Here is a 21,406-nt window from a genome sequence, read left to right as displayed (position 1 = left end):
AATTATTTATTCTTTACAATTCTTGCTTAAAAAATTGTTGCTTAACATTTCCCGTGTTTTTCAAGCGTGTAAATTTGAATTATTATTGTTGTTATTGTAGTGGTATGATATTCGACGGGCAAGAAATTCATTATATCGAGCCAAAGTCGTCGTCTTTAGATCATATCGTGTTTAAGGATCCTAAAGAAATTCCTTTTAAGTGTGGTGAGTCGTCTTTGATCGCTTCCAGCTAATTAAATGACTCATTAGTCACTAATTACACCGCGTTGTTAATTTATGCAATTTTTAATTAGGTTACAATAATTCAGAGTCTCAAAGTCAAAGGGAGTTTCTGACAGAACTTCATAAAGATAGGGTAAGGAAATGGGTGTTGTGACGTTTTATTGTTAAACCGTATAGGGGTCATTATTTAAGAATAAGAATCGAGGGTATGAGATTACATGTGAAACTTTTGAAATCGTGGATTACTTAAAAACGACCGCGAAAAGGTGGTAGTGTTGAATATCGGCAATAGTTTCACAAAGTTTTCTTAGAAATATTCAATTTCTTTAAGTTAATTTGGAAAATTATCGTATTTTCTTCTGTTTTCATGGAAAATTAATGAATTTATGCTTACTTAATTAATACTTATCCCATGAGCTCTATGAGTAGCTAAAGCAAAATATTTTAATTTTATGCCAAAAGGAATGTTAATTATTTGATGGGCTGTACTCTAGTTTTTATTCCTTTTCTCTAACCTAATTTATTGGTAATTTTAGGCCAAACGATCCACAAATTTCGTTCGGGAACCTTACAAAAGTAATGGCCAATCAAGATACCTTGAACTTGTGATTGTTAATGACCATCAAGAGGTAGTTTGAATAATATTTCGCTTGAATTACTTAACTATCCGTCGCGCGACAAGCTTCATTAACTAAGAAGATGATCGTTAATCTTGTTCACATTTTTAACGTCGTCTTTCTTCTTTTATTTACCTTTCATAGTATAAAGATAGAAACTCAAATAAAGCAGATGTATTCGAGCGTAGCAAGCAAATTGCCAATATCGTTAATGGGGTATACCGTGATTTAATTGTTATTAGGTGTGTCTCACGTGACGATTAGGCCCTAATTGAGATTCATTTTTATCCAGCTGTACGCTCCCCTTAACATTTATATTACCTTGGTTGGAGTGGTAATCTGGTCAGAATACGATGAAATTAAGCTTTCTTCCGACGGTGATGCCACCTTGACAAACTTCTTACACTACAGAAGGCAAAAGCTTTCCAAAGAGCATCCAAACGATAATGCTCAACTTATAACGTTAGCTCTATTATTAATATCATTATTAAGCCTTTTCTTTACCTAAGCCTAATTCTTTAACCATATTTAGTGCCATGAAATTTGATGGTGGTGTAGTGGGGAAAGCTTTGAAAGGTCCCATTTGCACCTGGGAATATAGCGGTGGGGTCAACATGGACCATAGTGAGGTCGTCGCGTTAGTAGCCACGACAGTAGCCCATGAAATTGGGCATAATTTTGGCATGGAACATGATTCGGACCAATGTCATTGTCCGGATGAGAAATGTATCATGTCGCAAACTTCGGGGTGCGTGGTCTTTTTTTGTTTTTCTCAGTTAGGCCTAGACTTGGTAGAAAAAGAAACGGATATTAACTTGAGGTTGATATTATTAGGGCAATAAGTCCACGTCATTGGTCTGATTGTTCCGAAGTGTACTTAACTCAAGCTTTCCAACAACGAATGGACTATTGTCTTCGAAATAAACCCACTAAAATTGTTGGACCAGTTTGTGGCAATGGGTTTTTGGAACCCGGGGAAGAATGTGATTGTGGTTATAAAGAAGTAAGTGGGTGCGATGTATAGGGACTTTTGATCTACGAGGTTTTATAAACAATTCTAAATTATGGTTTTTAGTTTTGTGATAACAAATGTTGCAACGCTAGTAGTTGCAAGTTGTATCCTAAAGCCAAATGCGCAACGGGTGCTTGTTGTGACACAAACACGTGTCAAGTTAAACGCGCGGCATTCCCTTGTCGGAAAGATTATAACGAATGTGATTTACCCGAATTTTGCGATGGTACTTCGGAATTTTGTCCCGAAGATACGTACGTGCAAGATTTTACCGAATGCAGTAAAGGCAAAGCGTATTGCTACAAAGGCGTCTGCAAGACGCACGAAGATCAATGTAAACTCTTATGGGGAAGTACTGGTAAAATGTCCGCTCTTAAATGCTACAATCAGAATCTACAAGGGGATGATAATGGAAACTGCGGATACTATAAACCAAATAAAACGCACAAAGCTTGTCACAGAGAGTGCGTATCTTCATTTAAACGCGACAAATGGACCAGAAGCTTATTTTTTGTCATTGGGTTTTCAGCGATATACTATGCGGTAGGCTACATTGCGTTCATCTAAACGAAAAACTGGAGTTTGGAACTGAACAGGCGGCGACTTTGGCCCACGCCTTTCTCCAAGACAGAGGTAAGACTGTCATATGCAAGTCGGCCATTGTGGATCTGGGAATTGACAACGTTGATCCTGGATTGACACCGAATGGAGCCAAGTGTGGAACCAACAAAGTTTGCCTTAATCAAAAGTGTCAACCATTAGATAAAGCTAGAGGAGGACAGTTATGTCATAGTAAATGCAACAGTAATGGGGTGAGTGACTGCTAAATTGCAGTCAAAGATAATCAAAGGTAAATCATAAATTTTACGTTTCGTTATAGTTATGCAACAATAAGGGTAATTGCCATTGTTCCGTTGGGTTTTCCCCTTCAAACTGCGATCTACCTGGGCCCGGGGGAAGCATTGATAGTGGTCCAGCTTCTGATCCAAATGGTAATTATTTTAGCGAAATGTTCCTCGAGTGTTTCGAATATTTACTTATGAAAGTCTTAGATCTATTTTTCTTGTGAGATAAGTTGTATAAAATAGTTTTAATTATAAAGTTCACTTTTGGTTGGTCTTTGTATTTCATTTCGTTTCCTCTGTTTTTCTTTTTTCCTCTCTCTTTAATACTGTAGCCGGATATCAATTCTTAGTGGCCATGTACATTATATTCCTCTGCATCGTACCGTTAACGGCCATCGCGGGTTTTGGCATATATCATTTCCGAAAACACTTGAAAACGTGGTGGATCTCCAAAGCCAGGAAAGCTGCCATCAAGTATAAATTTTTTAACTCTTGTTGAAAGTTGAGGTGAGGAATTTTGGTACAAACCTTTTAAACAATTTGATAAGGTCCAGAGCCAGGCAAGCCAGTATGAGGAAACCTAGACCACCTTCCTGCGTTGGTACAGACTTGAGGAATGTTGAGATATCACGTCCTCTTCCATCTGACCAGGATGTTATGGTTCATGGTTCCAATTTATCCAGAAGTAACAGTGGTAAAGAAACGTGGGGTAGGTCTAGTTTAAGAAACATGGAGATATCACCGCCTATTCCGCAAAGTTCAACAAATAGTTCGGTGGGCGTGTTGGTTCCTGTGAGACCGGCTCCTCCCAAGCCTAATGCTCCGCAAAGAACGCCATCTTGGACGCCGGGGAGTATAGGGATCTCCAATGGTTTCGCCACAGTCGCTAGATCCGCCAGTGTCAGAACCAACGGTGATAATGGTCGACCGTTGAGTGGTATATCTCGACCACAGTGTCCCCCTCCTCCTAGACCACCACCTCCTAAAGTTGCCCCTCCTGGAATTCCTTTAAACAACACCCTCGACGCCCTGAAAAATGAAAATAATCTTAATAATGCCAAGGAAAGGTCCACTACCCCAAACTCCCTAATTTACTCGGACCCTTCTGATCCTTTGGATTTTTCCGATACACCATTGGCGTTTGTTCATCAATCGAAAAACGGTTCTAATTTAAACGGTAATCAAAACAATACGGGACCAACTTACGGTAACGTTAACAACGTAGGTTGGAACGACTTTACCAGCGGGTTTCAACAAGACTTGCAAAAAAAGCCTTATCTTAATAACTCTGTCAACATTGACAAAAACAATATTGCCGCTTCTTCAAAAGTTTTGAAGAAACCCGTTTACGCTAACGGGGATCAAGCCATGAATATAGCGCCGGTTCCCCCGCCAGCGAATACCAAACCTAACTTAGTTCTCTCTAAACAACGGAGTCTCACTAATCCCACTGGGAATGCGACTCCGTCAACCATGAGTACTTTCAGTTCCGATAATGCTCTGAAGAAAAACGCTTTCTTGGAGCAAAAACCTAACGCGAGTGTAGGTTTTAATGGTGCTAGTGTCGCTCTGCCCCCTCCTTCTTCGTCTTCTTCTTCCGCGTCACACGCTTCCGTCGTGGCTTCCTTAGCGCAAAAGTTTGAAAATAAGACTGGAGACAATAAAGGCGGTACCACCACAAACACCTCCACCCTCGCTAATAGTCTTAATAATCGAGGTTTATCTACATCAAACAGACCAAATTTAATGAGAAATAATTCTGGTCATCATTCTTAATTGTATTTTTTTTTTTTAATTACCACAATCAATTTTGTTTTTAGTATTTAAAATTATCCCCTTCCTTTTTCCCCTTTCACAATTTAAATGGCAAGCTTTTAAAAGTTTTAATTCCAATTTTACAACCAAAACTGATCCTCGGTCTGAAGGTGCAGCGTGACGTGACGTGACGTCAGTAAAGCAAACTGAAATTTGTTGGTTAATGTTGTTGCTGTTGTAAAGTAAGTGAATGATATGTTAAGAAACGTACGTACGTACATAGGTCGCGAATTTAACAAAATTTTGGAGGAAATTAAGACATTGATTCAATGCCTATTTATTTTTTTATTAAGAAATTCTTGTTCAAAACTTCCTTAATGAATTACCTATAACAAAATTTAAACTGGGTGGGTTTATTTAGTACTTTACCCCCCTTAAATTATATATATATATACTTATTTAGTTTTAATTAGTGTAAATAAGTGTGTAGGAAAAGGGGTTCAAACAGGTCGGAAGTAAATTAATTAATTAGGCAAGAAACTCTTCAAGTTTAAACTTGAAGGTTTTTAATTGAAATGTTACTGAAAATCCCCAAAAATCAAAAGATTGCGTCAAGTTAAAACTACAACCACGGATCTAGTATGAACCCTATAGGAATATAATATCAGGCCCTAATTACCTTTGAACCGTCGTTTTTATTATATCCTACATTTGATTCCTAGTATTCCTACTATGATATTGTTTGTGTAAATATTGCATTATGTAAACGCGGCGAAATCAAAATTTTAGGGTGGTTACTCTACTCTTTTTCATAGACAATTCCATTAATTACTTGCGGAGAAACCAACGCACAGGGGTTGGAGGCCGACCTCTTGTGTTATTTCCCTTGGGCCCACGAAGGGGGGGGGGACTAGCACTGCCTCTAGCGGTGCTTCTTGACGCCAGGTAATTAACCCAAGAAGGTGACCTTTCCCGGCCCCTGTGGTGTTGACTTCTCTTCCGGAATTTATGAAGTGGTCTATTGAGTTGAAGAAGATATTTCCGTCATATCTATTTATTTAATAGAAAAAACAAACAAACATTTAATTTATATTTAATACTTTCGCCAACCCAACCCAAACCAACCTTTACGGAAATTTCGTAACATAATTTCTGCAAAATTAATTATACACCACACAAAATGTTGTGTATACGAACAATTTTTACTACAACATCTAAAACGCTATACCAATATGTATTAGTTGTCCTGTACCTCCATAGTCCAATTTCTACTTGTTTATTTTCTACACAGATAGGCCAAACTTACTCAAAGTTAAACAACTAACTGACAGACATTAAGTTTAATTTTGCCCCAAGTTCTGACATTTTGGTTTTTATTTCTTCCCAAATTTTTTGTTTAAAGTTCTTTCCGATATCTCTCCCTAGTCAAATTAATTTTGAAGCTCAAAGAAGAATGAAATAGAAAATAGTAAACCCGGTTCCGCGAAAATTATGATATATTCTCAAATACAAGTTTAATTAAACATCGAGGTTGTTTAAAAAGCATCGTCAGAATTTAGAATTGGCTACTTTTTAACGCGTGAAAGAGAAGGCAGAAGTTTGTAAGTAGAGATCAATTGTATAACTTTTGAGAAACATATTTTCTAGTCCCCAAAGTTTACCCCCTCTGCGCAAGGAATGAACTTTTTTCAAGAAAAGGTAAGAAGAAAAACCAAAATTTTAACTGTCCCGGTCTTAAAAATCTTATCGAAATGATTTGAAATATTGTAAATAAGGCCTTCCAGTTTAAAAGAAATCCCCCCCCCCCTTTCTCACACGTGTTTCTAAAATTATCCCCCCTACTTGCTACTAAAATCTTTTTAGGCCTAAAACCATATATATAAATGTATTAAAACAAAAAATAACTGAAGGAAAAACAAAAAAAAAACCAACCATCAATGCAGTATTTTTCTCTACCAAAGCTTAGTTTGTGCGAATTTTTGTCATTTCGAAAATGATATATCTATAATGACAAAAAATAAATCAAGCTAACACACACAACACTATATAAATATGAAAAACTTTGAAAGAAAAGGGTTAATTAAGACTCTTTGTAATGCTTGTTGTTAATAAATGGTTTTTATTACGTAATTATTAGGTTATAATTATGGTTTGTAAGGTGGGTCAAGATCGTATCGTCTCCCGTACAGTGTGGCGGCCATCAAAGGTTCATTGGCACTCGAACCCTTCAACTCGGATTGACCTTTAGTGTACTTCCAATGCGTCGATGGTAACAGTGTCATGTTAGCTGCCAAAACGCTGGGGTAGATATGAGTGGCCGTCATGTTTCCCAGCATGTAAAACTCGAAAGAAGATTCGGGTTCGAGAGGGATGCTTTTACAAGTGAAGTTCTTTCTGCCGTTAAACTGACCCTGACAACTGAAGACGGTGCAAGTTTGATGATACCAGAAGTAACGATCCCTGACATTCATCAGTCCGTCAAAAGCGGCAAAATAGTAATTGTTGACCTTGTTTGATTTCGAGGTGACGTTGTACCTCAACATGCAGCATAGTTTGTAGTTGCTACAAGCGAATACGGTGTCCGATCTCCTATCGGGGTCTAAGGGTACCACGGTGTAATTGGCGAAATTAGTTATGTTAGGGATGTAACTCTCTTGGTTCCCCCTGACGTGGCGGACTTCATCTAGAGTGGTTCTATCTCCCGGAACCTTGCTGATTACCAACCTGGAGTTACCATCTAAACGATGGGTATAGTTCAAGCTGGAACCGTCCTTGGAGACAATCAAGCTACCAATGGCGCCAACTGAAGGTCTGTGGATGTTGGCGACCATGAGATTGACCCCGTTACCCACGGCGAAGGATTGAAAGGTTTGTAATGAGGAAAAGAATGGTAATTCGTCGAACCAAAAAGTTGAAACGAGGACGGTATCAACCTTGTATTTTTCGATCATTTGTACTGCCTCTCCAAATATGGTATCGAAACATATAATCACACCAAAGCGACCGAATTCGGTGTCAAAAACGGTCAACTCGGGTTTAGGGGCAGGGTTATTCTCATCCTCGAAAAACAGGAAGCGTTTACGATGACGCGCCACCAATTCTCCTTGGCGATTGAAAACGACATCGGTGTTAAAACGGTAGATGCCGTCTGATGGACAATTGGTGTCGTTCTTAATATTGCAGGGTTCTAATTCGGCCGTATTTGCTACGACGTATATCCCGCTTTCTTTGGCTGTACAACTAAGGTTAGCGAGGACGGGTGTTTGCGAGAAACGAACTTTTTCTAGACACGGGTTAGGGGTTTCGGTTTTAGGGTCGGGAACCCATTCTCCTAGGTCGCTGTGACGGGCTATCGTTGGAAAGATACCATCTTCTGGGAAAACGATGATATCAGCTCCCTGTAATAATTAAAATTTGTGTTAAATGTTGTTAAGCGCTGCGAGTAAGTTGAGAAAATAGGTATAGTACCTGCTTTGACGCTTGAAGCGCCGCGTTCCTAAACGCTCCCAAATTCTTGTTTATGAAATGTTTAGCTTCTTTGGGATTATGTTCTTCACTTTTCATGTATTCGAAAACAGCTCCTACAAAGCTTTTCCCATTATTGATGCCCTTACTTTGTTGTTTATTCCCGTAAACACAGTTTAGTATACACAAAAATACCACAAACAATTCCTTCAAAAGCATTTTGAAACTAACTCTCACTGAAACCCTCCTTAATTCTATTCTGGTTCTGTAGCTTAAACTAATCTTAATTGGGTGATACGACGCGGTTAATAGACTTTGTCCGGTTTTCTGATAAATCTGACGGCATATTTTTATAAGACAATTGGCTTTTCGTTTTGTAATCTTGAATTACAATGAATAGAAATCAATTGGTCTTTGTATCTTAGGTTTCAATGGCATATGATAAGAAATTGGGGATTAATTATTATCTGGAAATAAGTATTAATACTGTTGCTATAGAAATTTAGGAATGAAACTGCAAATTTATATAACGACTTGCTGCGTGATGTTCGGTTCGGACTAGCTCTTTCGTATTGCGACTTTATATAATTTCTGTTTCCAGTTGTTTGTTTTCCCAAGTGTTTTGTTATTTTAAATTTTAGGAGTATGAAAACTTGATTAAATACATACGTGAACCATATTATCATCTGTTTATAAGATATGTTCCATAAGTATGACACTTCTTATACAAGTTCGTAATGCTAGAGACTTAGTGAGAGCATAGTTCGACAAGCGAGAATTGAAGTACTACACTCGGTGTTAATTTTGCAGGACTTCCATATTCCTATTTAGTCTGAAGTACTAAGTCTTTGACAGCGCATGACCAGGCGTTGCTTTAACTCGAATCTATGACCTACCTCATTCACTTCATGACAAGCTCCAGTTTGTAACCAGTGATAATCTTATGGTGAACATATCTTATGAACTTATGATATTATATACGACATTAGAAAGTTCAAAGATAGACTTGGACTATAGAATGGAAGTAAATGCCCTTATCGCTTGGCAAGAAATCAAATTTTAAAATTCAAATATGAAATTCTATATTCAATCAAGATTATTTTTAGCTTACTCGTGAAAAATATTAATATTATCGCTTTTCACTTTAAATGAACCCAGAAGTTATAGAATTAAAGCAGATTTCAACACTCTCATGATTAATGAAACTTGAATCTGTCGCAAGTTATTCAAATTAGCAAGATTACAGATAAACGAAGCTCTCTTCTCTTTATTCTAAAAATAACTGTAATCTGGAAGAAGGGGTCGATTCCCTTGGTTTTCTCGCAATTTTATCATGAAATGTGATGTACCAGTAATCTTATATTTGTTTTGTAGTCTATCTAAAAATCTCTCTTTTTGCAACAATTATACAACGATGTCGATCGTATCCTACGGTCTGTTCAGTCACAATAGGGATGGGTAGGGTCTTCCCACCTTTTGTAGTATTCTAAAGTTAGACTGATATTGGAATTTTACAGACGTTCCTAAAGCCAAGGAACTTCTTAGATACTTTTAATCGTGTACGGGTATTGAGATGTGTCTGAGCACTCGTCACTCTCTCTTCCCCTTAGGTTATTAGCTCTAGTGTAGAGACAAAAACAAGAGCCTAATCCCTGTACACCGATTTTTGACAGTCATCAACCTGTACAGGGTGTTTCTGATAAGTCTGGTGGCATAAATAAAGGGGGGTGTTCTTAGGAAAATAGATTTTGAGTCGAAAATGTAACTTCTATCTCCATTTTGTTTGTCCCAAGGGACACTGTTTTCGAGTTATGATTTGATGAGTGTTTTATGAATGATCCCTTAATTAAATTGTTCAGTTAGCTTAATTAAATTTAAGGGGTCATCCGTAAAATACCTTAACCATTCCTTTCGGTTACCCTGAAGAATTATTCCGGACTAGACGAGATGCCAGTCATGAGTAATTAAGTATCAAGTTATGTGGTTTATATGAAGGCTGAAAAAACCATCATCCGATAGTCCCAGTATTGCAAATCAGGTTTTCTTTCTAAAAATAAATTATTTTTAATTAGTTTCCCTACCATCCAAATATTTTCGAAAATTGGGGCTTTGGGCCAAGATTTTTATGTTATTTTTTTTTTTTTACTAGGAATACATACATATACTAGGAATCATTGCGACCCCATATATGACATGTTAAGTTCTACGCGGTCTTTGAGAACTTACTATAATTCTTTCGTCTTTCCAAACTGTAATCAATTGTCTAATTTCATTGGTTGGTGGCAACGCGGGGCCAAGTAAAACTCGTCATACGTAATGATTAGTCTAGCTCTTCCCACCCACAAAATCCGCCTAGATACTTCAAGGAAATGGCTGCTCACAATTATTCCTAGTAGCTGTTATGTATTCCTGTTCTTACTAATTATTTTTCCCCTTTCTCGTTGAAATTTGTCAAGTTCTGACGTCCCAAACTTTTTCCACATTCTTTAAACCCTTTCACGTCACATGTCTGTCCATGTGTCTTAATTAAATGTTTTCCAAGTCATTAAGTTAGAATTTAAACGCAAATAATTCAAGAATGTACGATACAATTTCAATTGGATTTTAATTTCGCGCGTATCTCTCATTAACATTTTACAAAATGCGTCTTCTCTTCTACTCCTTTATACAAAAAATGTCTACTATAACAATGATTATATAAAAGTACTAAAGACAATTAAGAATTAAAAGTAAAAATCACTGAAAAGATTTTATTTTTTTTTAAAGAAAGACTTAATTATCATGAAGTTAATTAATTTAAAGCTAGTTAAATATACTAGTTAAGATTTCTGATTTTGGGTTTCCAAAATAAAGAAAATTGTTATATTTATATGTACACTTTTATAGAAGTATTAAGGCGATATCACAATAGTATAGGTTTAAAAAAAAATTTAAAGATAATTTTAGGAGATACTAAATTCCCTTTATACCATAAGTAAATATTTTCTTTTCGTCATACTTCGTCCATCTGGGTATCATGTCACTCATTGTCATTATAAACTTAAGCCTAACACGTCGTTCGTAGTACGAAAATTATTTATTTTTGTTTATTCAACCTTGAAATTCATTTTACTCAAAAACAAACTTAAGATAGTTTACTGGGGAATATTTTTTTAAATATCTGATCTTCCAAAGGTTTTATTGCGCTAAAAGCAACATGATTTATGAGGGAAAATTTTGAAGGTTTTATCTTTATCTATAAATAACAACAAAAAAGCATCAACTTTGAATTATTGGTGGGTTAAAAAAAAAGGCTTAGTAAAAGTGAGGAAATGGAAATCAGTGTTGTATATAATTATATTTAGAAAGTTACTCATTTATTAGTCTTAGCGTTCAAGGCAAGGTGAAACGCTGTAAATAAATGGTTAGAGTGACGTGACCTCTAACCCTAAAGCCAATATTTATTCAAGTTAGGCTTTAGTAAATAAATACCTAAAGAAGATGGAATTAGGCCTAACGGGTGACCTCTAACCCTAAATTGAATATCCTCTTCTGTTTATTCAAGTTAGGCTTAGCAAATAAATACCTAAAGTAGATGGATGGAATTAGGCTTAACGAGTGACCTCTAACCCTAAATTCAAAATCTTCGTGTGTTTATTCAAGTTAGGCTTAGCAAATAAACACCCAAAGTAGATGGAATTAGACTTAAGGAGTGACCTCTAACCCTAAATTCAATACCCTCTTGTGTTTATTCAAGTTAGGCTTAGCAAATAAACACCTAAAGAAGTTGGAATTAGGCTTAACATTTTAAGGTATGTAAAACTTTATTTCAGCATTTCAAATTACCTTCCTTAAACTTAACTACGACGAATATCAGAGTAAATTGCGATAAAATTAACATTAATCTTAAAAAACCTTAAATATTTCATACAATTCATTCATTAAATTTCTCATCATTTCATTTTCAAAATACGTTTTGGCTCATTTACGTTTAGGTACAAAAACCTCAAATTTTAATTACGATTATCATTAATCAATTGGGGTATAAATGATTCTAGATACTACAATTATTTCAAGGTAAAAAAGGAAAAAAAAACTTGAAACCTTTAAACGTGTTGATTTTACATTAATTACGTATTCAAAAGAGTTAGGTGTGGGGGTGTAATTGTCAAACGTTTCTCTATTATCAATATATACATCAGGGGGGGGGGGCGAAAACCATAGAAGTTTTGGTGATATTTGAACTTAAACACCTTAAAAAAGGAACGTTCATGATTTTTGTTTTTGTGTATAGTTTGTTGACTGTTTTTTCGGAACATTTTCATAACCAGTTTTATTACAATATAGTTAGGCTACGTTATATTGAGAAATATAGTTAGGGGGTGTTTGCAAAAAAATGCTTATTCATGTTTTTCAAAAGTGTTTTTTGTTTTAATAGTTGGGAAAACCATGTATCATGTGATTGGATGTTTTTAGTCCAATGGAATTGTTGTTATGACATTATTGAAACGTTTACCCAACAGAACGCTGAAATCATAAAAAAGTTAGGTTTTAGATCAAAATTTGGGAATATAATTTACAAGGCATCATTTAAAGCTGACCCCCTTAACGTAAAAAAGGAAAGAAAACCCCAAAAATATAAAGGAAAAGTAGAAAAATATTTTAAACTTGAAAACATTTTGGGCAAGGTTCTGAAAAGGCAATTGGTCTCATTAAATGCAGGTGCAGCTGGACACCACTTGCATTTATTGTTAACACATTTTTCTCGAGCAATAAAACGCTTTGCTCATAATTTAAAAGTCTTTACCTTGTCCAATGGGAGTGAGTTTCTGAACTCACATCGCATATTTTTCCTTTGCATACTTTTCTAAGTACTGTTATTGGAGGTAGGGTTTGATCTACCATAAATATTTTGGGATAAAAGGGGCCATAAATTTCACTCTTTTAATATTCACTTTTCAAAAGCGTGCGATGTAAATATTTTTCAACTTAAACGAAAACAAGTAGTAGCCGCGCTATATTTCTAACTTAAACTTCGTTCGAAGAACTTTTGTTGTTTCATGTTGCGTGTATCCACAGTAGCTTTTTAAAGAGCTAGTAGCATATAAATTTCTGATATAAAATTGCAGTAAAATGATCTTTTCCAGCCTCCTGAAGAAAACCTACACGGCCATCTCGCTTTTTGGTGCCTGCACTGTAGTCTCTTTGTATCATGAGAGTGCGCTAAGTCGTCAATGTACACCCCCTTGTACGTCCCGATATTGAGTGTTGCCTACCCCCTTTTTTACGTCGATAAGGTATATAGGGAGCTAACAACTGGCTAGGGGGAAGAGCTAGTCTGACGTCACGCAGCCCCACTCTGGTTGGCATTTTTGCGCGTAGAATACTGTTTCCAACCGTTAGGGAGGATAAAACTCCAGTAAGAGATAGAAGGGTGTGACGTTTCAGGGTCAGAACTGTTAGCTCCCTATAATAGACGCGTTACTGGGTTTAATTTTCACACCAATCAAAACCTTCTACTACTATCCCTTTAAGAACCAATCTATTTATTATCCGGCAACATAAAAGTATGGCCATGTAAAAGGGTATTAGATTTCCCTGGAAACCACTTTATGGCCCAAAACGGAAACTGTCTAAAAGAGCTATAACAACCCGTAACAACGCCGTATGAGAAGAGAAGCGAATAGAAAGGTTTAGTTATGGAAGGGTGTGTCGTAGAAACTGACACTAATGATCCTTTGGACATCCCTAGCCTTGATCTATCTCCCATGACGCCAATGACTAGTTACGCTAAGGATTCTCCCCGGCACAGATTTGAGTCATAAAAACAAGTCAGCCTGAATTCGGAGAAAGGTATCATCCCCAATTTTAAGCATCTAAGCTCTGAACCATTATACAAGAGGGATTTTGTAAAGACCTGTTACTTTCCGGAAAGCCTTGTTATTTGTTAAATGAGAACATAAACGAAGCTTTAGCACAGTGTGCAGACACGTGTTGCCAGTCAGTTATTTGTTAGTGCAATTCAACCACCCTTTATGTAACACCCTGTATAATACACTTCTAGTGAAACTGTCTTAACACATTTTCGGACAAGCCATTATCAAGAAGTGATATCTAGTTTATTAGGGAGAAGGTATAAATTCGCCACATTTCTAGCTTTATCTCCAGTCCAAACGTAGGTCCGGAGTTAATCCCCGCCTCGAAATTACAACCAGCATCTCATTGGTTCTTGAAAACTCACGTCAGCTCGACGCGAATGACGAAAATTACGTATTTCCGACTGAGGAGAGGCTAAATAGCCCGGCCTCCTTTTACGTCCCCCCTTGCTTTTTCAAAGGGGGGCTGGGACTATGGCGCGCGAATACTTAGGCATCTTATAGCTTCTCCCTAATAAACTAGATATTTGGTATAACCCTGTGTAATACACTTCCAGTGAAACTGTCTAACACATTTTCGGACAAGTCATGGTTTGAGTTGATCTCTCACTCCACTTCTGAGAATCGTAAGTTTAGTTTAGGTCTAAACAGAGAGTACCATGATGTAAGAGAACTTATCTAGCCTGTCATAGCGCGTGACATAACCCCAACAAGGGTTATTGGCAATTTCCATTGAATTGTTTTAAAACATTTCGAAGAACGTATCCATGATTTTATTTCTCTATGCCCTCATGTTCTGAGAATCAGTTAACCGCGAAGGTAAATGTTGTTCTTTTTCCGGTAGCTATATGCCTACTTTTAAAAATCGATACCCTACCCGTATTGTTTAATCTTTTAACAGGGTACAGGTTATACCTATAGGTGTAAAACAACAAATCGACACGCTTACTCAGATTATGGAGTAGTGGCACTCATTGTCTTATACCCTTACTTCCTTATGTAGTCAAAGGCAGGAACTGACGCAACTCTTTATTATTTTATTCTAAGCTCTGAGTCATTCCAGGTTGAGTTTCGTAAGTGTGTATTAATTCAATATTAAAGGGAAATTAATTATATTATAAAGAATGAACATAAACCTCCTTTCCCGGGGTTAAACTTCATAGATAATGAAGTTGTTTATTATAGTTTAATGGGGTTCTTAAACATTTTATTGGTAGGGTAAAGGTTAATTAACGAAAAATAGTAATAAATTAAACTTTATCATAGACTTACCCAAGCCCGGCTCCGACTAATAAAGAGATGATATTGGTAAGGACCAGAACTGATAGAACTTCCGTTGAAAAGAGACCCCTTTTAACAATTTTGGAGTTCCTCAAACTCAATCGGCCACTGGCTTTTCCCAAAGTCATGGGATGGTGGAATTTCCAGTCCCTTTTAAAGATATCAAACATAGAGGGTCACTTAATTGTCAAATGGGTAGCCATATTTGTTTAATTGGTACAAATTTTCTTTAGCATTCATTATTTGATAGCTCTTTGGCACAAAAAAGAAAAAAAAAAACTCTAGTGGGGTGAACTCATATAACTATAAAAACAGGACTAATTTATAGGCCTTTTCATTTTATTTCTTGGTTAGACTAATTCATTCTCTAAAGCGTGCAAACTTTGGTTCTCCCTTCTGCTTCGTGTAACCGAAATAAGCGCGTGGGTGGTCAATAAATAGTTGACAAGAAAAATTGCGTTCTTGGCGGCTAAATAGACGACACGACACGCTAGAAAGGGTTCGAAAGGGTTTGCGAAAAAAGAAATATAATTACTTAGGAGGTCCTTGGTCGGGTCTGCTACTCCAATCCCATATCCATTCCGTGCCCACCTGTCGATCAATCTCCGCATTTAGGTGACCCTTTCCTTTAAGAAATGGAAATTCGTTGCACTCGCTGGCTGGGCTGTTTGGCGGACTTTTCGGGCTGCAACACAAACATAAACAAGTCCTTTATATATATTTCAGTGGTTTGTTTGTTTTGATGATAAACACTGTCGCAATTCGGTAATTTCCGAAATTTTAACTGGCAAGCTGCTTGGTTGATAACAGTAAGGTAACACCATAAGTTCATAAGATATGTTCCATAAGTTTGTCACTGGTTACAAACTGGAGCTTGTCATGGAGTGAATGAGGTAGGTCATAGATTCGAGGTAATGCGACGCCTGGTGAGGCGCTGTCAAAGGCTTAGTACAGACAAAATAGGAAGATGGACTGTTAAACCGAGTGTAGTAGTTCAATTCTCGCTTGAACTAGCTCTCAGTAAGTCTCTAGCATTACGAAGAATATAGGTAGTGTCATACTTATGGAACATATCTTATAAACTTATGGTAACACTAGAGGGAAGGTTCATTGGAAGTAGTATGGTTAAGTTGCGCTCAAGGTTGCGTTGGGGACGGAGGCGAAACGTCATATTCTTGACCCCTAACATTTTATCTTTATGAATTACCTCTAAGCATGGCATCATTTTATTAAATTTGATAAAGAGGGTTATATTCTAAAAGAAGAAGAACATCACGCAGATATTTCAGTGTTTAGTGTCTGCCTTAAACACCCAGGCAACGCCGGGTAGCTTAGCTCGTGTTACTCGCCGCTATAAAATTATTTATTACATTCCATCAACTGACTCAAAGCCAATGCAAGGAAAGATAAGGAGAGAGGAATTGGGGCAATGGTATTTCCTACACCTAGCCTTTCGTTCTATTGGCTCAAATTAGTTGAACAGAAAGAAGATAGAATTTGATAGGGGGATGTTACGCTAGAACGACGACACTGCCGATGGAGACACACGTTAAAAGCAGTTTTTGTTTTTATGTCATTTGAGTATCAAATTTTAAACAGGTTTTTTTCATCTCTCTCTCTCTCTCTTTTATCCGCCGTGCTAAAAATTCAAATTATAGGTTGTACTAGGCCTAAATGACATCTACGCACGTTGAGGTTAAAATCCTCTTTACAATAAAAAGAAATTCAAAAACTTTTCAAGGCAACATTATATGCAAATGTCACCAGTTTTCACAGATAAATAAATCTGGCATGAAATCCCATTTTCTTCTTTCTACCCCCAGTCAATTTTAAATGGAATATATTTTGGCGCGGAATTTCCGTTCGTTTCCCGCCAAAAAGAAATTAATTTTTTAACCTTGAAAAATATTGAGGTAGGTTGCGTTGAAGGAATACTAAAGAAGCTAGAATTTTTGTGACAGCCCATTGGTGTGTGTGTTTGCGTATCAGTACAGGACAGGCTTTAAATAAACTAAATGACACACTGAACAATAGTTTTCCAACATAACAAAACGTCAGTTGTTAAGCCTAATTCTTCTTCGACCGCCCCCATCCCTGTAGTGTTTACTACACATTTTGGCGGGAAAGGAAAATGCCATAATAAAATTCCCCATTTTGAAAGAATTTTATTTTATGTTGAGAAAGGCCTCCCTTCAGTTGCCACCCTAAGAATCTACTTAAAGTCAAGGTTAGCGTACATTTAAAAACCAGTTTTATTCAAATAACACGCTTCCCCGCGTTTAGTTTTGGTTCTGTCTCGAATTGAAAAAAGAGAGATGTTGAGAAGGAGGCACGGGACTTTCTCTGTTGTATTATAATGTAGGTCTATTTCGATAACAGCTTTCCTGGGTTAGTGTGTGGGCATTTGAGAGATGTTTAAAACCAGTTTTAAAACTTAAGAGCGTCCTGACCCACATCTTTAAAAAGAAATTGTATGGGCAATAGGTCTATTTTGTTCAATATTTATTAAACTACCTATTTTTGACATTTGACATATATACGAAAGCAATAAGTTCAATGCTTTATATAAACTTTAATTTCCCGATATATACCAACCAGTTTGCCTTACATTAGGTGAGCATTGGACTGTCGTGTTCTTATCTAACTGTGAATTACTATCATAGTTTTACTTCAGGTATATGAACATCTGATACACAAAACCCGCGACACCTTTTACAAATAATACTTAAAATTCTTAAACCCGTTAGCTTTTAACACTAGACTTTCAAGAGTGCTTAAAGATAAGGTCAAACCAAGAAGGGATATCTAGTTTACTAGGGAGAAGGTTTAAGATGCCTAAGTATTCGCGCGCCATAGTCCCAGTCCCCCTTTCAAAATACAAGGGGGGACGTAAAAGGAGGCCCCGGGCTATTTCGCCTCTCCTCAGTCGCAAAATATGACTGTAATTTTCGTCATTCGCGTTGCGCTGACGTGAGTTTTCAAGAACCAATGAGATGCTGGTTGTAATTTAGAGGCGGGGATTAACTCCGGACACGTCTACGTTTGGACTGGAGATAAAGCTGGAAATGTGGCGAATTTATACCTTCTCCCTAGTAAACTAGATATCGCTTCTTGGTCAAACTATATTTCAGTTTCTCAATTAAACTTAAGGGGTCATCCCTAAAACACTCCAATCATAACTTGTCCCCACCCCCACCCTTGGGTCAAAATAATATCATTTGAACATTTTCAATTCGCAATGGACTCATACAAAAATACATTAAAGAACTGTGTTTGCGTCTTGGATAAACATACGGTCTGACAGCTGATATTTACCTTCCTTTTCTAGATGAAATTCTACTTCCAATGCGTGAGGAATGGCTGCTTTCCCTTTGAGCTTCCCATAAAAGTTTTTCCATGTTTCCGCTACTTAAAATCGAGGATGTGTTGGAACCACCACCGCCCAGAAAATGAACGGGAGTACTTCGGGCGTGCGTACCCTCTCCGCTCCATGAACCAGGTCCAACTTCCACCCATTCTAAGGAGAGACGTGACAAGAAAAAAAGAGTTATGGCTTCAGAATGAAGTGATATCATTGACAATGACAAGAAAACCAAGCCACTAATAACACCATAAGTTATGTTTCATAAGTTTGTCACTGGTTACAAACTGGAGCTTGTCATGAAGTGAATGAGGTAGGTCATAGATTCGAGGTAAAGTGACGCCTGGTGCGTGAGGCGCTGTCAAAGGCTTAGATACAGCCTAAATAGGAAGATGGACTGTAATTTAACCGAGTGTAGTCGTTCTCGAACTAGCTCGAGCTGTAAGTCTCTAGCATTACAAAGTATAGGAAGTGTCATACTTATGGAACATATCTTACAAACTTATGATAACACCGAAAGACACTCCAATAACTTATTCATTCACTTCTCTAGTCCTGCATAGGTTATCCAAAAATGTTTTCTCAATCTCTAGAGATTCTAGATTAAGCAGTCCCCTGATTTTTCTATTTTCATAGCGTAGGAACACTTTTACTCAGTGTAATCGCGACTGTACCTTTTTCTCGGTACCTTTTGACTGTGCTAAAGTGATTACGGGTAATCTTTGAAAGCCCTGCCCTTGACAGTGTAAAAATTATTACACGTAATCCGTAATAGGTGTACAGTGAATCGGACAGTGATTAGCCCCTCGCATTTTTACGGAGCTTGCATTTTTTCTAACTCTAAGTTAATAACAATGGCACTCTAACCCCATCTTTCGAATCAATAATAGGCCAGTTGGTTTGTTACCTCCTTCCTAATCTCTTTTGTCTAAAGTTTCCCAAACATGGGAAGTAACTTAGATAACTCGCTTAGGATGAAATCTAAATTTAGAAAAGTTTCAGAAAACACTACCGGGGGTTGGTAAACACTTTTTTGGCTTTCGTAATTAAAACACGAGGGTTAGAAATCCTTGAAGGATTTTTTTAACGGAATTGCACTATCAAATACTGCTGCCAAAAATTGGGCGCGCGTTAACTTGTTTCGGGCGGGAAATTCATTATTATCAAAGGCATCTTGTTACTTTGTCTTACATTGGAAATTAATTCTGAGTAAACCTTACGTTACGATACAGTTTAGCTGAATTACCTACCTAGCATGGCAAAATATTTAGGTTTGGGCAACAGTACAAACTACAAATTTAGGGTTTTTCAACGTAGGAATAAAATGTTGAGAGAGAAAAGGAAGGTCCCAAGCTTCCTAAATGCTGACCTTTCAACCTGAACTAACTCTATATAAAAGTTCGTTCCTTTCGAAACAGTTCATTTATAATTGTGTTAATATTATTACACTACGTAAGTAGATGTTAAAATGTTATTGCGTAAACCTCCACTTGTAACTAGAAAGAAAACATTTCGAAAACTGGAAAAATTTTGAAATCCTAGATTACCTAGAGATAAAATACTTCAATATATTTTGAATACAATTTTATTTTTATTTCTTCCTTAAAAACTTTACGCTATCTATGATGATTCAATGGATCGCGATCACGTGATTTCATAAGCGCATTTATTCGCCAAGAAATAAAATTAATATACCTTAGCATCGAAGGAAAATATTCTTTTGCCAAAAACTACGGTGTTTATAACACGTAGACCTCCAAAAATCAAGCAGCCAACTCAAAAGCACAAGGTCAACAATCTAAAATATTCTACATGTACAATATCACGTAGGCCTTTATAATTTCCCGCGCGTTAGACTTCTGTGTATAACAGCACTTAGTCTTAAAGTTAATTTTTATAAGTGTTTCCAAACGACTGTACTGTGAAAAATTTGGAACAGCAGATGCTAGATAAATTATAAACTATAACAATATTGTAGTTGCGCTATCTTATATAATTTCGCCTGTTATCTCGAGTATTTTACTCTCTTCATAGGGTTATGTACACGCTATAGTGCTTCCGGTGGGTTTCACGTTACTTACACGTTTTTAATTGGATTAACCGCGTGAAACAAAATGGTTAGGAAATGATTACTATTTAAATCCAACAACAGAAAGAATTAAAATAGGCTTAGTAATAAAGTATTTTAAAATGACAGCTCGGTTGTTACATTCGTAAGGAGAATTTATTAAATCTACGATGGTCTAAATTTTCAAAAACCTACGTCAGACTTTATAATTTAACTAGATTAATATTTTGAATGATGGAATAGACGTTAAACCTGATCGAATATTCTCTTACGTGTAAGGGGGGCGTATAGACTCTATAAAAGGTTTTCAGATCCATAATGTATAAATCGTTTTTGATGACGTAATAATTAACGTCGATTAAATTATGGAACATTTGTTTATTACTAAAAAAATGTGTTAGGTTTATATTGGATGAAAAGGGATTCGCGACGTGACAATAGTACGCATAAAGAAACAAACACGGGAGAGAGTTGATTTTGACAGATGCTGACGCTACATAGCAGTAGTGCTATATGTTGTAGCCAAAAGCAGCTGAGCGCGAAAAAATCGTTGTCTCCCATAACATTGGCGCGCAAAATTCGCAATGGAAAATTGTTTAGGCTTACCATTTAGGGACTCTTCTAAATTGTTCTTTGGCGTTGAAGTCATTTTTAAATGTCTGTAATATTCGCTAAGTATATCCAGATTGACGCACTTTAGCGCGCAAAGTCTCTTTTATAAGTAAATGAGATCCCTGGACCCTGGTTTCGCGACACTTTCCGTTTAGTTTGTGTACATTCCTCGTACAATTTGCGCGTCGGAGATCACGTGATGTAAACACGTTACGTCACTCAGCCAAAGTCGCCACGCGATTGGATGAAACTGTATCAGGCGTTTGTTTCCGACGCGTATGTGGACACGAAGCCTTTCATTAAGCCTTGCCCG

General features: G+C 36.9%; 3 protein-coding genes across 3 annotated transcripts in view; 1 reads left to right on the top strand and 2 right to left on the bottom strand.

Moving 5' to 3' along the window:
- The window catches only part of Meltrin (disintegrin and metalloproteinase domain-containing protein meltrin), a 31,530-nt gene extending 24,949 nt beyond the window's left edge, over positions 1 to 6,581 (top strand). The window contains exons 5-16 of the mRNA XM_089838893.1: positions 101 to 204; positions 294 to 355; positions 759 to 851; positions 984 to 1,055; positions 1,132 to 1,301; positions 1,372 to 1,587; positions 1,674 to 1,842; positions 1,915 to 2,315; positions 2,381 to 2,663; positions 2,732 to 2,843; positions 3,029 to 3,170; positions 3,245 to 6,581. Coding sequence (XP_089695019.1) covers positions 101 to 204; positions 294 to 355; positions 759 to 851; positions 984 to 1,055; positions 1,132 to 1,301; positions 1,372 to 1,587; positions 1,674 to 1,842; positions 1,915 to 2,315; positions 2,381 to 2,663; positions 2,732 to 2,843; positions 3,029 to 3,170; positions 3,245 to 4,472 — 3,052 coding nt within the window. The 3' untranslated portion in view covers positions 4,473 to 6,581. The remainder of the gene's footprint in view (positions 1 to 100; positions 205 to 293; positions 356 to 758; positions 852 to 983; positions 1,056 to 1,131; positions 1,302 to 1,371; positions 1,588 to 1,673; positions 1,843 to 1,914; positions 2,316 to 2,380; positions 2,664 to 2,731; positions 2,844 to 3,028; positions 3,171 to 3,244) is intronic.
- LOC149717474 (biotinidase-like) lies at positions 6,541 to 9,607 on the bottom strand. The gene is made up of 2 exons (XM_089838899.1): positions 7,920 to 9,607; positions 6,541 to 7,849 (listed from the first exon to the last, which is right to left on the bottom strand). Exons 1-2 carry the CDS (start codon positions 8,133 to 8,135, stop codon positions 6,596 to 6,598), a joined length of 1,470 nt encoding a protein of 489 aa, XP_089695025.1. The 5' UTR covers positions 8,136 to 9,607; the 3' UTR covers positions 6,541 to 6,595.
- An 890-nt stretch (positions 9,608 to 10,497) lies between these two features.
- On the bottom strand, positions 10,498 to 21,286 carry BNIP3 (BCL2 interacting protein 3). Its single transcript, XM_089838923.1, has 5 exons — positions 21,088 to 21,286; positions 18,368 to 18,569; positions 15,588 to 15,737; positions 15,044 to 15,202; positions 10,498 to 12,422 (listed from the first exon to the last, which is right to left on the bottom strand). Exons 1-5 carry the CDS (start codon positions 21,128 to 21,130, stop codon positions 12,368 to 12,370), a joined length of 609 nt encoding a protein of 202 aa, XP_089695049.1. The 5' UTR covers positions 21,131 to 21,286; the 3' UTR covers positions 10,498 to 12,367.
- Positions 21,287 to 21,406: the final 120 nt, after the last annotated feature.

This window comes from Phalangium opilio, unplaced genomic scaffold (assembly GCF_054372755.1).
Source record: "Phalangium opilio isolate 3A_F unplaced genomic scaffold, DU_Popi_V2 ptg000003l_1, whole genome shotgun sequence".
NCBI lineage: Eukaryota > Metazoa > Arthropoda > Arachnida > Opiliones > Phalangiidae > Phalangium > Phalangium opilio.
This window is presented reverse-complemented; position numbering and strand designations above follow the sequence as displayed.

Bases quoted from the DNA above. Each gene is read 5' to 3' on its own strand.
- LOC149717474 (XM_089838899.1), bottom strand. From the start codon at position 8,135: ATGCTTTTGAAGGAATTGTTTGTGGTATTTTTGTGTATACTAAACTGT. The intron at 7,850-7,919 runs GTACTATACCTA...TAATTATTACAG, and splicing joins CGCTTCAAGCGTCAAAGCAG to GGAGCTGATATCATCGTTTT.
- BNIP3 (XM_089838923.1), bottom strand. From the start codon at position 21,130: ATGACTTCAACGCCAAAGAACAATTTAGAAGAGTCCCTAAATG. The intron at 18,570-21,087 runs GTAAGCCTAAAC...GTCTCTCCTTAG, and splicing joins TTTAGAAGAGTCCCTAAATG to AATGGGTGGAAGTTGGACCT. The intron at 15,203-15,587 runs GTAATTATATTT...TATCTTTAAAAG, and splicing joins CCCGACCAAGGACCTCCTAA to GGACTGGAAATTCCACCATC.